This window comes from Vanderwaltozyma polyspora, genomic scaffold (assembly GCF_000150035.1).
Source record: "Vanderwaltozyma polyspora DSM 70294 KpolScaffold2000 genomic scaffold, whole genome shotgun sequence".
NCBI lineage: Eukaryota > Fungi > Ascomycota > Saccharomycetes > Saccharomycetales > Saccharomycetaceae > Vanderwaltozyma > Vanderwaltozyma polyspora.
This window is the reverse complement of record NW_001834690.1, coordinates 1-14,156: the sequence shown is the minus strand read 5'-3', so window position 1 is coordinate 14,156 and position 14,156 is coordinate 1. Positions and strand designations below refer to the sequence as shown.

General features: G+C 32.4%; 8 protein-coding genes and 1 further gene across 8 annotated transcripts in view, besides 3 other annotated features; 5 read left to right on the top strand and 4 right to left on the bottom strand.

Moving 5' to 3' along the window:
* CDC53 overlaps positions 1-912 on the bottom strand; it is a gene marked incomplete at both ends in the record, with an annotated part of 3,003 nt that extends 2,091 nt beyond the window's left edge. The window contains one exon of the mRNA XM_001646853.1: positions 1-912. Within this exon, the coding sequence (XP_001646903.1) occupies positions 1-912 (912 nt within the window).
* Positions 913-1,760: 848 nt separating this feature from the next.
* SRF1 (phospholipase D regulator) lies at positions 1,761-3,020 on the bottom strand (the record flags this gene model as incomplete). Its single annotated transcript, XM_001646852.1, has 1 exon — positions 1,761-3,020. One exon carries the CDS (start codon positions 3,018-3,020, stop codon positions 1,761-1,763), a length of 1,260 nt encoding a protein of 419 aa, XP_001646902.1.
* Positions 3,021-3,456: 436 nt separating this feature from the next.
* Positions 3,457-4,233, top strand: MRX19 (Mrx19p; the record flags this gene model as incomplete). The annotated part of the gene is made up of 1 exon (XM_001646851.1): positions 3,457-4,233. The coding sequence occupies one exon, from the start codon at positions 3,457-3,459 to the stop codon at positions 4,231-4,233; it is 777 nt and encodes a 258-aa protein (XP_001646901.1).
* A 1,002-nt stretch (positions 4,234-5,235) lies between these two features.
* On the top strand, positions 5,236-6,381 carry PPH21 (phosphoprotein phosphatase 2A catalytic subunit PPH21; the record flags this gene model as incomplete). Its single annotated transcript, XM_001646850.1, has 1 exon — positions 5,236-6,381. One exon carries the CDS (start codon positions 5,236-5,238, stop codon positions 6,379-6,381), a length of 1,146 nt encoding a protein of 381 aa, XP_001646900.1.
* An 800-nt stretch (positions 6,382-7,181) lies between these two features.
* RDI1 (Rdi1p) lies at positions 7,182-7,781 on the top strand (the record flags this gene model as incomplete). Its single annotated transcript, XM_001646849.1, has 1 exon — positions 7,182-7,781. One exon carries the CDS (start codon positions 7,182-7,184, stop codon positions 7,779-7,781), a length of 600 nt encoding a protein of 199 aa, XP_001646899.1.
* Positions 7,782-8,499: 718 nt separating this feature from the next.
* GID12 (Gid12p) lies at positions 8,500-10,569 on the top strand (the record flags this gene model as incomplete). Its single annotated transcript, XM_001646848.1, has 1 exon — positions 8,500-10,569. The coding sequence occupies one exon, from the start codon at positions 8,500-8,502 to the stop codon at positions 10,567-10,569; it is 2,070 nt and encodes a 689-aa protein (XP_001646898.1).
* A 477-nt stretch (positions 10,570-11,046) lies between these two features.
* On the bottom strand, positions 11,047-11,631 carry CWC15 (U2-type spliceosomal complex subunit CWC15; the record flags this gene model as incomplete). The annotated part of the gene is made up of 1 exon (XM_001646847.1): positions 11,047-11,631. One exon carries the CDS (start codon positions 11,629-11,631, stop codon positions 11,047-11,049), a length of 585 nt encoding a protein of 194 aa, XP_001646897.1.
* Positions 11,632-12,072: 441 nt separating this feature from the next.
* On the top strand, positions 12,073-12,750 carry NBP2 (adaptor protein NBP2; the record flags this gene model as incomplete). Its single annotated transcript, XM_001646846.1, has 1 exon — positions 12,073-12,750. The coding sequence occupies one exon, from the start codon at positions 12,073-12,075 to the stop codon at positions 12,748-12,750; it is 678 nt and encodes a 225-aa protein (XP_001646896.1).
* Positions 12,751-13,036: 286 nt separating this feature from the next.
* Positions 13,037-13,948: a sequence feature (similar to hypothetical protein; correction of possible frameshift sequencing error~similar to Saccharomyces cerevisiae NHA1 (YLR138W)).
* On the bottom strand, positions 13,037-14,156 carry Kpol_2000p1 (the record flags this gene model as incomplete).
* Positions 13,952-13,966: a sequence feature (similar to hypothetical protein; correction of possible frameshift sequencing error~similar to Saccharomyces cerevisiae NHA1 (YLR138W)).
* Positions 13,968-14,156: a sequence feature (similar to hypothetical protein; correction of possible frameshift sequencing error~similar to Saccharomyces cerevisiae NHA1 (YLR138W)).

The following is a 14,156-nucleotide window of genomic DNA, read 5'->3' as shown; positions in this document are numbered from 1 at the left end:
AAAAGACAACAAACTCTTTTTCCATCTAGCGGCATGATTAGTAATTAATACGGTGTTTAAAGTTTCAGATAACGGTTTTCTTGTATGCTCATCCCAATACATGGCCATTGTTTCCTCTTCCCTATATATGATATTTCTTGCTTCAAAAATATATTCTGTGACGCTATGAGTATTTAGATATTCATTTGAAAAGTTTTCATAATATTCTTGAGTTCTCTTTAACAATGGTTTTTCGAAATTTTGAATATAAACATTCAAATTCAATTTTTTCAAATCTTGTGGATCAATACCTAATGCAACAAAAGATTTAATGGCAGATGTAACGTTATTACGTTGAATTGTGTTACCATCTCTTTCCAAAGTAATTTGTTCTAGAATTTCATTAGTCAACAACTCACAATTAGGATCAAACATAACGTCCTTCCAAGACATTAAACATAAAGTGTTTACATCAAAGATATCTCTTTTACCATCACTTCTCTCTTTTTGAACCCAATATCTATTCATATAATCAAATGCATGGTTCAAAAAAATTGCACCAATAGTGAATCTTTTCCACCGTCTGACATAAAATTGTAGGAAAGTTTCATTATTATTCTGTTTAAAATTAGTAATATACTCCTTCAAGAAGTTTTTCAACTTTCTATAAATTTCACTACCAACTAATATTGAAGATTGATTTGATTGACGATCATTGTTGAACTGTCCAGATGAACGAGACTTGTTAACACAATAATTGTAAATCGCAGTATAAACTTCCATGTACATAGTTGGTGATAGAACTTTATCAACCCTTTTAGAACTTAAATTACTAGTATTGTTACCATCACGACCTAAAATTTGATTTATAGCAGGTTCGATAAAGTTCCAAGTAGCCTCCAAGTCATCAGATCTAGGCAAAGATTCGGACATATCTAATTGAGTACTACAACCCCTTCAAATTCACTTAAAAAACTAATCTAATCCAAAAGAAAAAATGCTGTTGTATTAAAACTGATTTAAAAAATTTCGAATCCTAAAAATGATGAAAACTTAAATTTTATCACTAGCTCAATCAAAACTTTTCAAAACTTTTAATATCAGCCAATCACTATCAATTGAAACTACACCTTCAGCACCCTTCCTACTTAAGATCAAGCTTCCAAATAGTTAATTTTACTTTCTAATTCTTTTATGGTCTCTCTCTTGATTAGATATTATTTCTACAATGTTCTTAATTTTTAATGGTACTTTAAACCAAATTCGATATCGAAATCTGGTGATGGGCCGGGTAATACTGGAAACATTATCCATTTAACTTAGCCATACATAAATGGTGTCAGTAACAGTGGAATTGGTTAAATTGGTGATCATAGAGGTTGATAGTTGTAAATAACCTTTATATTTGATTGTGTCTCCTTTCTCCTCTTGTTTTCATAATGTTTCCCTATCTTAATACACCAAATACTTGATTGAAAAAGTTGCGAACTAATCATTAGACTGACTGACTGACTGACTGATTGATTGATTGATATCTCCTTTAATAACAGTAAATATATATATAGAAATGTATATATATATATATATATATTAGTATATATGATTGTGGTATGGGTATTGTTCTAATATCACTTATTAGGTTTTCATTAATTGTTGCTCGTTGGTTATTTGTTTTTGTTTGGTTATTTGACTTCCTTTATTTTTGGTCTATGCTTGAAAATATTGTCTCAAAATTACTGTCAACGCTGGATTTGGCTATTCCAGAAGGGGAATTGTTTGTCTTAGAATCTTGGGTTTGAGGAGCTGACTTTCTCTACAACCCTGACAATACTTAATGAGAAGGTCATGACCCAGACAAATGTGATGATGAACAGAAATGAAGATAAGGCTCTTTGCTTCCTGCAGATATAGCTTAATTTGGGGTATCTATCTAAATGGTTGTCTTCAACACCATCTCCTGTGCAAACCCATCTAGGGTCATACAAAGTGTTAAATGCCAATGCCAGATTGGCACTCGAAAATATGATAAAAAATAAATCGAATAAAATCAGCTTTAATTTACCTAATGGATTTCTTATACCTAATGGTCGACCTGTATATTCATCATATGCGATGTATATACTATATAATAATGCAAAAGAATTGACACTTATGGCCATAATTGTGCTTGCTTGCTGTTTCACTGGGCCTGTGATACCATTCAATGGAGTAATTTCAGCTCTTGAATTTTGAAATATTCTAATCGCTAAACCTAATGAAACGGCACATAGTGCGATAATAATAAATCTGAACATCAATGGAACATATTGAGAATCCAAAAGAATATGAATAAGTCGAGGTTTCCATTTCACCATTTTCTTTTTTCTCAGTTGTTTCCATTTTTGCTTTTCTCTATTCAATTCTTCTAACCAATCTGTACGATATTGTGCTGTCTGAGGCCTTGAAATTGAAATCGATTTCCTCTCTTCATTTTCGTGTGTGCCTACATTAGAATAATAATATTTTTTCACGTTGGCTAAATATTCTAACCAATCTCTTCTATCGATATTATCTTTAAAATCTTTATCTCTTAACTGTGGCTGGCTAAACAATGCATCCAATCTTTCTTCACCGCCCCAAGCTTCACTAATATCAGGCAATGCTTCCTTTATGAATTTAGCCTTTTCCTCATCTATATCCATTCTTCCTGAACCATCAGTATCTTGAGAACCAGACCTCATTGAAGTTCCAGAAGAAGAGACAGTTGAAGTTGCCAAAAGTGCATTTCTGGGGAGTTGTTGATTCGAATATGCAACATTAGTACCTATATTTTGTACAAACCCAGCCCATTGATCAGCATAAGAATGTAGAAATGGATCAGTATAACCATAATCAGGTTGTTCGACATCAAAAATAGTATCAGTATTCAATAATTGAGAATTTCTTGTCTTCACCTGCTTAAAATTTGATTCTAAAGTAAACGGAGGTACAGTGCTTGGATAAAAATAGTAACCATTTAAATTCTTAATAGATTGTTCATCGTCATCACTATCAGAAGCCATAACTAGAAATATATTTCAGTGTATCAGACTATCTATCACCCTAAAATTATACCCCAACAATATATTACAGCGATATATGCAATAAAAACCTATAATAAAACTGGAAAAGAAAATTTTTTTTAACAACAATAACAACAATTACCAATAGGAACTGGTATCAACGACCTCTAGATTGTTATAGCTGACCCATGAACCTTGATTATCAATCGAATAACTGTTGACTTCATTCTTAATTGCAACTTTATTTATATTTTCGATATGCATCGAAGCTTAAATTTGAAAAATCGATGGGGCTTATTAAGTAATACAAGCAAACGTATGTTTAATGTGAAGAACAGATCATTAAGTTTCACCAGTGGAGTTCAATATAAAGCAGTTGATATATTGTTATTGAACTTAGTTTGTTGTTGTGTTTGGTGCCTTTGAATTGATTGGGATGAGTTTAATCTGGAAACGATACGTGAGTCGAGCAGAGTATCTACGAGATGGACATAAGATAATAGTGATACCGATCAGCAAGGGACATCAATTTATATACTACCATCATCAACAAGAGCATTTGGATACGAGTAAGCTGATTGTAAAAGCAGATCAGTGGGTGATTAGTAAAAGTGTTGGTCTTTGGAGGAGGTTAGCTGATAGTAATAGGTCTATAAATGTCAAGATAGTCAATTGGGTTGAGAAACTATTGAATCAACTTCCTTGGCAAGAAGAAAGTTTCAAGAGTGTCCCAGTAGAGGAGCATATAATTAAAGAACCTGGGTATCAATATGTTTTATATATGTTGGATAAGGATAAAGATGTGAATGTAGGGGTAAAGGACAGGGTGAACGAGATTAAAAAGATGTGTGAAGATGGTGTCAACTATCATCGTCGACATGCTATATATTGTGCTGTTGGGTTGCCGTTGACTTTACCAATGGCATTGTTGCCAGTGGTACCGAACGTTCCTGGATTTTATCTCTTGTATAGAATATATGCAAATTATAAAGCATACCACGGAGCTCTACATCTAATGAATATACTGAAGGATGAGAAGAGATATCGCATTGAGAGAATTGATGATGCCCCTAAGGGAATAATACCTGCCACAGATGGAGAAAGTGAGACAAATGGTATAGATCAATTGGTAGAATTTCTTGAGATTCCGTCGTTGAAGCATCCGTTGCAAAAGGCAATTACGCAAGAGCTGGATAGACCCAAGGGAGAATAATTACTTCTTGGATATTTTAAACTTGTATTTATGTATATCTGTTTGACATAAGTTATACCTGTATATAGCAAGAACATGGACATAACCTCCATTATAGTTTTCTGTTTTTATTTTGGTCTATCCAACTTAATGTCTGTGTGTCATGCATGGTAACCTTAACAGTATCACGTGTATGTCACATGATTATCACCTAATCATCCACATGTCACATGACTTATAATTTACCCTGGCTTTGACGTGTGACACGATAAGCAACTCCTGGCCCAACCCCACGAGGTCATTTCTGACGAGTGTAAATTTTTCGTTTTTAGCGTTAAACTTTAAAAAATTGCATTATAATAAGGATGAATAATGATAATAAATATAGTATATTTATAGTTTAAGATAGTAAAAAGATACGTTTTAGATTTGGTTTGATCCATATAGATCGATACGTTTTTCTAAACACACTATCTATCAATCACTCTCGTGTGTGTGTGCTCTCGTTGTTGTACACATCTCTCTTTTTTTATTTTAACTTAACCTTTTTTATACTGGTTTGATAACAAGGAAACTTATATAATCGGGTTAAACGTTGAATTTACTTTTAATAAGTTGTTTATAACGTTTACAGGACTGGTAATAGGTGGAATAGTGCTAGCTAGTTGGCGTTGATTCGATTGTAATTTTGGAACTGGTTTCGATTGGTGTATTTTTTTCTTACTGTTTGGGATAGACCTTTTGTGTTCATTAGCAATAGTAAAAGTTATAATATCAAGAACAATAACGGTTTAAGAGTCTTTACTGGTGGAGACTACTCTGAAAAAAAACAAGACCGAAGACACGAACAAGAACAGGAATAAGAACAAAGAACAAGAACAAAGAACGAAGAACGAAACAAAAAAAAAAAAGTACATTTGGCAATACTGATTTTATAATATTGAAAATAAATATAGCAACAATAATAAAAATCACAACTGCAATAATAATCATAATAATAATTATAACAAATTTTCTACAAATATGATGGATTCCGATATTGATATGGATGTAGATGTTCAAATGCAGGATGCTGCCGGTGATGAACAGCTGACAGCTGTTCTTTCTGAGGATCATCCTGACGCAGTTGGAAACTCAAATGGAAATGAAGACGGAGATTTAGATCTAGACGTAGATTTGGGCAATGATATGAAGCCAGGCTCGTCTGGTATCGCAGATAATAAGTCTTCTGTTCCTGTTTCATTAACTACTTCAAATATAGACCAATTAGACCAATGGATTGAACATATTACAAAATGTCAAATCTTGAGCGAAGACGACGTTACAAAACTGTGTAAAATGGCTGTAGATGTATTACAATTCGAACAAAATGTTCAACCTGTAAATGTCCCTGTAACTATATGTGGTGATGTGCATGGTCAATTTCATGATCTGATAGAATTATTCAAAATTGGTGGTCCTTGCCCTGATACAAATTATCTGTTCATGGGTGACTACGTCGATAGAGGTTATTATTCAGTCGAAACAGTTTCTTATTTAGTCGCAATGAAAGTTAGATACCCAAATAGAATTACCATCTTGAGAGGTAATCATGAGTCCAGACAAATCACTCAAGTTTATGGGTTTTATGATGAATGTTTAAGAAAATACGGTAGTGCAAACGTTTGGAAGATGTTCACTGATTTATTTGATTATTTCCCAATCACTGCATTAGTAGATAATCAAATATTTTGCCTGCATGGTGGTCTATCACCAATGATTGAAACTATAGATCAAGTAAGAGACTTAAACAGAATACAAGAGGTTCCTCACGAAGGTCCTATGTGTGACTTATTATGGTCAGATCCAGATGACAGAGGTGGTTGGGGTATTAGTCCTAGAGGTGCAGGTTTCACCTTCGGTCAAGATATAAGTGAACAATTTAATCATACAAATAATTTATCTTTAATTGCAAGAGCTCATCAATTGGTAATGGAAGGTTTTGCATGGTCGCATCAACAAAATGTAATAACTATTTTTAGTGCTCCAAATTATTGTTATAGATGTGGTAATCAAGCCGCAATTATGGAAGTTGATGAAAACCATAATAGACAATTATTACAATATGATCCTTCGATAAGACCTGGAGAACCGACAGTTTCAAGGAAAACCCCTGACTACTTCCTATGATCAAATTAATTATATCTCTAACACCAAAATTAAAAGTTAAACCTAAAAATATAAAAAAAAAAATAATATAGTAGAGATCAAGATAACTCAAGAAAGTGAACAAAAGTAGTCAATAAGTTATTTTAAAAAGCCTGAAAAAAAATATACTACACATGTTTTAATGAATTGTAATTAAAAATTATTTCTAAAACCAAAAAAAAAAATGATGAAGATGAATATGAAGTGGAAGATGATGAAGAAGAAGGAAATCGTAATCATTTCAATCATTAATTAAAACCCCCCAACCAAATGAAAGTATCATTTACATATATCCCATTTTATTTTGTTGTATATCTATCTACTTATAAATCTGTATATATGTTATCTCACATATCCTTTGAAATTTAAAAATAAATAAGTGACTAACTAAACTAGTTGATCTGACTTTAAACTTAAATCCCACATTAACAGTAATACCCATTGATATCTTATTATCAACTCTTCTGTTATTCTCTATGTAAGGCTGTCTTATTACATTCCTCCCTACCAATTACGTATATAAACGAGAATTATTCGTTGAATCAAAAATTTAAAGCTTTAAGCACTACAAAAGAATTAGCAAAAGAAGAGGTAAAGTCTCGTTACAGTGAGCTAGATAACTGGACTGTAGTATTTCAGATTGTATGATTGTTGAAATCAAAGTTAGTTGTAGTTAGAATTGGTTTTGTTTGCTTTTTTTAGCCAAGTTTTTGAGGAGAATACATTTCTTTTAATAGCAGTGTCTTTTAGTAAGAAAGTTGAATACATAGAGAAGTGAAAAGATGACAGATGACTTTGGTAACTTTGACGATGAACAGAATAATGATAGATACAAAGTATCAGCTAAGAAAACTGTAGATGAGTATACGAAATTGGATGCAGAAGATGAATCTTTAGCTAAATGGAAGGAATCTCTAGGGTTGAGTGCAGATGTTTTACCATTAGAATTCCCTGGAGATACAAGAAAAGTTGTAATTCAAAAGATTCAATTATTGATTGACACTGAACATGAACCAATCAGCTTTGACCTGACTTCGGAAGAGACTATTAACAAATTGGCATCAATGCGTTATAAGATCAAAGAGAAATCTGTATATAAATTGAGGATTACTTTTAAAGTTCAACATGAAATCATTACCGGTCTAAGATACGTACAGTATATCAAAAAAGCTGGTATTGCAGTTGATAGAATTGATGATCATTTAGGTTCCTATGCTCCAAATACAAAAGCAAAACCATTCTATGAAGTGGACTTGCCTGAAAGTGAGGCACCAAGTGGTTTATTAGCAAGAGGTAAGTATAATGCATCATCAAAATTCATTGATGACGATGGTGTAAACCATTTGGCACTACGTTGGGGTGTCGAAATCGTGAAAAGATAATCACAACAATCTATTTCATGTACAATTCGAACTATACTCAATTAAATTAACCAAAAGTTTTAAAATATCAAAAAAATTATCATTAATATATATTTCCAGTTTGTTCATCGTCACCTCAACTTCACAATTGATAAGCTCAAGAAACTAATATTAAAATATTCATAGCAGTTGGTATAATTAGAGATAGGATCTAAAATATATAACCATCATATATAAACATTAACAAGGATAATTTTATAGAAAGTAGTTTCAAAATTCCTTTTCTTGCGTCTCTAGGTATAATTTTAACGTTTTGGTTTGAATTCAATCTTTAGCTACTATTCGTTAAGTTAATAGATCCAGAAGAACTTACTAAAAGAGTTTCAGGGTTTATGTATAACCCAATTACACACTATTACATGGAATAAACGATGTCCAATGCATCTATCATGGTATTCCACACCTTTTGTTACTATATTTTAACCAAAATGAGCTTAAAATACTCATTCTTGATACTTAATTAATATTCCGAAGTCTTAAATTTAAAGGGCATCGCTATTTTTAAGGTAGACTCTAAGAGATTTAAAAACTATAGATAAAGATCGATCAAGATATACTCATTTAGGGTCATTTTTATTTATAGGTTCTCAAGGAGCAATTTATTCTCGTTTGGATATATTTATTTATTTCTTTCCAGGCCAGATATTGATATAAAACTGAGGTAAGCTATTTTTGGAAAATGGGAGAAGGTGTAATAACATTTGCTGCATCGACACCTTCTCTTGATAACAGTAAAGCATCAGGGTACCGGTTATTTACCTGTGATGATGGCAGATTATCAATGGTAAAGCATTCTTGTGCTAATAATAAGAATGATATCGGTGCTTCTGTTCAATTTTTTGCCTATTTGAAACCTAAATCAAGACCAATTATTCCACAACACCTTAATGATGATAATTTAGATGCTTCAGATTATTTATTAACTGCTAAATCTAATGGATTTATAGAAATCATTAGGGATTACAAGTATAAGTCAAATAATAAAGTAGATTTGGAACCGAATTTTGTACTAAAATGTATACCTGAAGATTTTAATGCAGATTTTGCATCTAGTTATTTAATAGCTTCTTTAAAATATAAAGATGGCCTATTGTATTGTAATATGTGTTCTGGTAGAATTTATATCTTTATTTTAAATTTACCAGATGATTATAGGCAGAATGATAATTTATACACTACATTTCCAAATGAATCTGTCACTTCTGAATATATGGATACCTTAACTAACGAAGAGGCAATTCTTAATCAAGAAACTAAATATATATGTTCAAAACCCTGGCATCATTTGTGTTACTTCTTAATCCCAGTGGAAAATGATCACTTAAGATATTCACCAGTGGCCACTTACTATGGAACTATGTATAAAGATAAGATAATATATAGAACTTCAATGTTCACTCAATTGGAAAGAAGCATTACATTGTGCCAAATCAATCCATATGATAAATTTAGCATAATAACCACTGGCCCTGATTCACCATTAATAATAAGAAAAATTATTATCTCATCAAGTTATTGTAACTTTATGAAATCATTTTTACACTTGAAAGGAACAATACAAAATGTATACAATTATGAAATAAAATCATGGAATACTATCTCAGTCTTACTAGGTCGTAATATAGTTTTCAGTTGCACCGAATTCGATCCTGCTTACGATTTTGGTAATGCAAGCTCTGTCACTTGGGAAGATCTGGCAAGAAGAGAGGGAACTGGCATATTGCAAAATACATTAGTTTGGAAAGAAAGAATTGTTCGCAATCCAAATGACTTGGAATCTAAAAATAATTCAAATTCAACAATAAACACCTCAGAGATTCAAGAAACCTTAGCTTCTGTACCATTGAACAGAAGACTTAGAAGAAGACAAGTCCAATTTTTTTCAAACAGAACTTTGGAAGGAGGAAGTGTCTCATCTCGATTAAGAGGTATGCCATCTCCAAGAGAAGCACTATCTGGTTTATTGAACAATGAAGAAGAATCACAAACCAGATACTTACGAATACACTGTACCGTCACTGATTTCCAAATTGTTCATAATCCAGACCCAAATTTAGAACTGTCCATAGGAAACTTTAGCTCATTTTTAACTGATAATTACAAGCATTTGAGTATAGTTTACACTGATAAAAAACAAGTGTGCAATGTATTCAGACCAACCTTGCAAGATACCCCGATAATGTCTATAACTCCAAATATTTTTAATGCTAAAGATGAAGAATCAATTGAAACATTTGACAGCGATAGATTCAGATTGAAGATGACATTAAATAATCTATCCTGTCACAAGAAAATATTTATGATAAACACCAATTTAATCATAATAATTGACATCGGGGGAATATTACTTTTGGATATCAACAATATTTCAGATCCTCAAAATTTACTAAACAATCCTCCATCGTCAGTAAAGGCTGCATTATTCAAAATTGGATTGTTGAACGATGCACTTGCAATAGTTGATAGTTTCAAAAGGTGTAATTGTTCAAATGTTTGTGAAGAATTCAAAGTTATATTTTCATTCATCGTGACAACCGAAGAAGGGTATGTTTTGGCATTGAGAGGAACTTTTGACCCACATTCGCAACTTGGAACATTAGAACTAAGAGATTCATTAAAACTTACGATAAAAGAGAAATATGTTGATAAGTTGACTTTGATAGATTTTGAACACAGTGATACGAGAAAAAAACGTCCCTTCAATGATGAAACTGATTCAGATTCAAATAATAAGCGTCATAATAGATAGAGACTCCCTCTACTTTGTATACTTATTCTTTTTTTTGAACAGCACAATAATAAATTTGCATTTTAATAGAAATATATGGTTATATCTTACAAAGCCGATAAAGAAGTCTGTATTTATCTGTGTAATACTCCACATACTCTAGTACATACTTTCATACATATACACATATATATTAAGAAGCATCCGAGCTTCAGTTACCTTTGATATTGTGAGTTATCTGTCATATGTTGAATTTCATGGGACGACAGCGTTCCATTATTTTCAAATTTCCGACTACTAAACGGCAATGGTATGATGACTCTGTATTACAAGTTCAAATACTTTACCAATAGCCCATGATATGATTCAATTAAGATATATGTTTGCAGTCAGCAGCTTGGTCTCTTCCCCATTGACGCTATTTCTGACATTGTCGTCCGACTAAAAGATAGCCAATTTATTATTTAAATAATTACACATTACAGGAAAAAAATTGAGTCATCTGACATATCTTTTCAAAAATGTTTCATGATATTTGGATTTGGTTAAATCATTAATGTATTCCGACGATTTATTTGGTGTATTTTTTACTGGCTTTGAGATTTTTCTCTTCCCAAAGATCGTATCCTTTCTCCACGACGAAGATTCACCTGGCGATACTGTCGAATCTCTTGATAGTTCCTCAGTGGGTATTCCTTTTTCTCTATTTTGCAATTCCAGCTTTATCTTTTTAATCTTACGTTCTCTTCTTATCTTAGCAAGTTCCTGTAATAAAAGTTCTTGGTCCTCATCCTCATCCTCATCCTCATCCTCATCCTCATCTTCTTCCTCTTCCTCCCCTTCATAATCATTAGCATCATCAGTATCATCTACTCTCTCTTCTTGACCACATGCAACACCAGAAGCAAGTAACTCAGAACCTGACCTGTCAGAACTACCGGCATCTTCACTTTTCTTGGCTTCCCTATATTTAATCTTGGTGTGTCCAGGCAACAACCTCGCATGTTGTGTTCCTGTAGGAACATAATTAGCACTTTTGGCCCCACTTCTAGCCTCCAACTGAGGTCTGTGAGAAGTAGTCATCCTAGTCTATATCTGTGTATCCCATATTCTAGTATAATCTACCATCTTTAACTCAGTCTTAAAAAACATCAACAAGATTTTGTATGGCTTTTCTTCTTATATCAGAATTTTTCAATATCGAAATATTTCACCATTGAAAAATTATATCAATTTTTAGAAAGTTTGATATCACCTACAAGAAGATTGATATTATTAATTAGATTAGATTGGTATAAGATCTAGGTCGATTGAGGGATACTAGGAGTGAGTATTGTTGGTTTCAGTTGTATGTCAGGCTGGTTTTAGGAATTTATTTGGTTAAAAATTGATAGTTTTAGGGGGAAACTTATTTGCTTACGATAGGTGGAAAGATCGAGATAAAATATTGGGTGGAAAATACTAGAAGGAATCCCATAAATAACGACAGTGGTAACTGGCAGAATTATAAGTATATAAACAAATATGCAAGACCATGAGGAACATGAAGATGGTCCTATAGATCAATATGGATCCAAGGAGGAGGCGATTGATGAATATTTTCAATCTCAACTGAATCCTGAACAAAATCCATTATCTGTTGGTTATATTTCTATTAAAGATTTTGCATACGATGTAACCAATCCTTTGCATTATGGATATTTTGAAGACGCTGAAGAAAGAGCTGATAATGAACTATATAATGAAGACGAACATGACGATGATGACGATGATGATAATGATGATACTAAAAGACAGAGTATTATTCTTCCTACAAACTACATTGTGAATCAAAGAGCAGTGGCTCTTTATGATTTTGTTCCTGAAAATGATAGTGAACTTGGATTGGAAGAAGGTGATATTGTCTTTATTAGTTATAAACATGGCCAAGGTTGGTTGGTGGCCGAAAACCAGGGTAGAACGAAAACTGGATTGGTTCCAGAAGAGTTCGTTTCATTTTTAGAAGATGATGAAGATTATGAAGATGAAGATGAAGATAAAGCACGTCCATTTTACTTAACACAATTCATTACACAATCCATAAATTCGACTAGCACAAATACATCTTACAATGAGGTGGATGGTGGTGAAGATGATGAATGGGAAGACGTAGATCAGTTAGAATCAGATCTGCACGAATCATTGAAGATAACGGATCAGTGAGAGTTAATACTATATAAATTCTGCATTCATAAAATTCTATACAACAATACAACGATCATTTAATATTATTGAAAACTTGTAGCATTTTTCTATTTTATCTGGTATAGATTATATGAAGTTTGAAATAATTTTATAAGAGAATTGGTTTTACTGTTTCAGTAGAATCTCAACTGGTTCGAATATTACTAATATATAACGTCGAATCTATATTATTAATACATTCAAATAAATTACATTGTATTATTGATACATTTTTGATATCGTTTAAATAAATTTTGATTCAAAGTCAAAATTTTAGTTCCTTTGAGAATGGCGTCTTCATCAACCATCGGTATTGATTTTTATTCCAAATAGTTTTCGAATGACTTATGATGGGAAGATCGCTTGTCCTGACTCGATCAAGTCTGTCTTTAAACTCTAACGATTTGGCATCTCTGTTTGATAATTTTTCGTTCAAATACTGTATCAGTAATATAAATGCTGCAGACAGACTATGGATTCCAGTCGAGATGACAACTGAAAATGAAACTATGGTCCATAGATAAGAAATAAAATCTTTGAGATCATTGGAAATCGTATAATCATCTAGGTGAAGATTATCAATTGTTAGGATCCAATGGATCATACTTAGATTAAAAATGGCGCCTACCCCAGTAGGACTGAAAAATCCTACAAAAAGAGCCTGTTTCCATGAATTAATAGCTGGAATTAATGGCCTCAATAATAGAACTATTGGCACGCGTCTCACTGTGAGTAGAACAAATGTGAATAATATCAAACTACTCGATCTGAGTTTTAGTATTCCCTTAAAATTACCCCATGGCAATATACTACCTAAAAATATGAAATAAGAATAATTCAAAAATAAATTTATAACCTTCGAAACCTTGAATTTTTTAATCCTTTTAGAAAACCAACCATCCCATGAAAATGTTATTCCTGCAATGAATGAGATCAATAAATCATTAGCTCCTACAATTGTTCCCAAACCTGAACAACAGAAGGCAAGAATAACATGAAATGCCAAAAATGACTCTCGATCAATCAAATTGTTCTCTTCAGCAAATAGAATAGCTTTCTTTCCAGAATATCCAATGACAATACCTAAAATGGAACTAATGATACAGATGTATAATAACAATGCCATTTTTATCAATGAAACATTCGTTATGAACATTCTTCTCATAGATGAAATTATTTAATGAAAAAAATAATTATAGGGATGAGATTACATTAATGCAACCTGATTCAGCTAACAAAAAATTTTTAATATTATCGGGNAACCGTTTACCAAATTTCCCGGAATAATTGACGGTGGCCAAAATGGGATCAATCGGGCCTTCCAGATGACCCTTATAGGGATCCCAACAAACTTGATGTGAAAGATAATTTCCCCAAAGACGGGG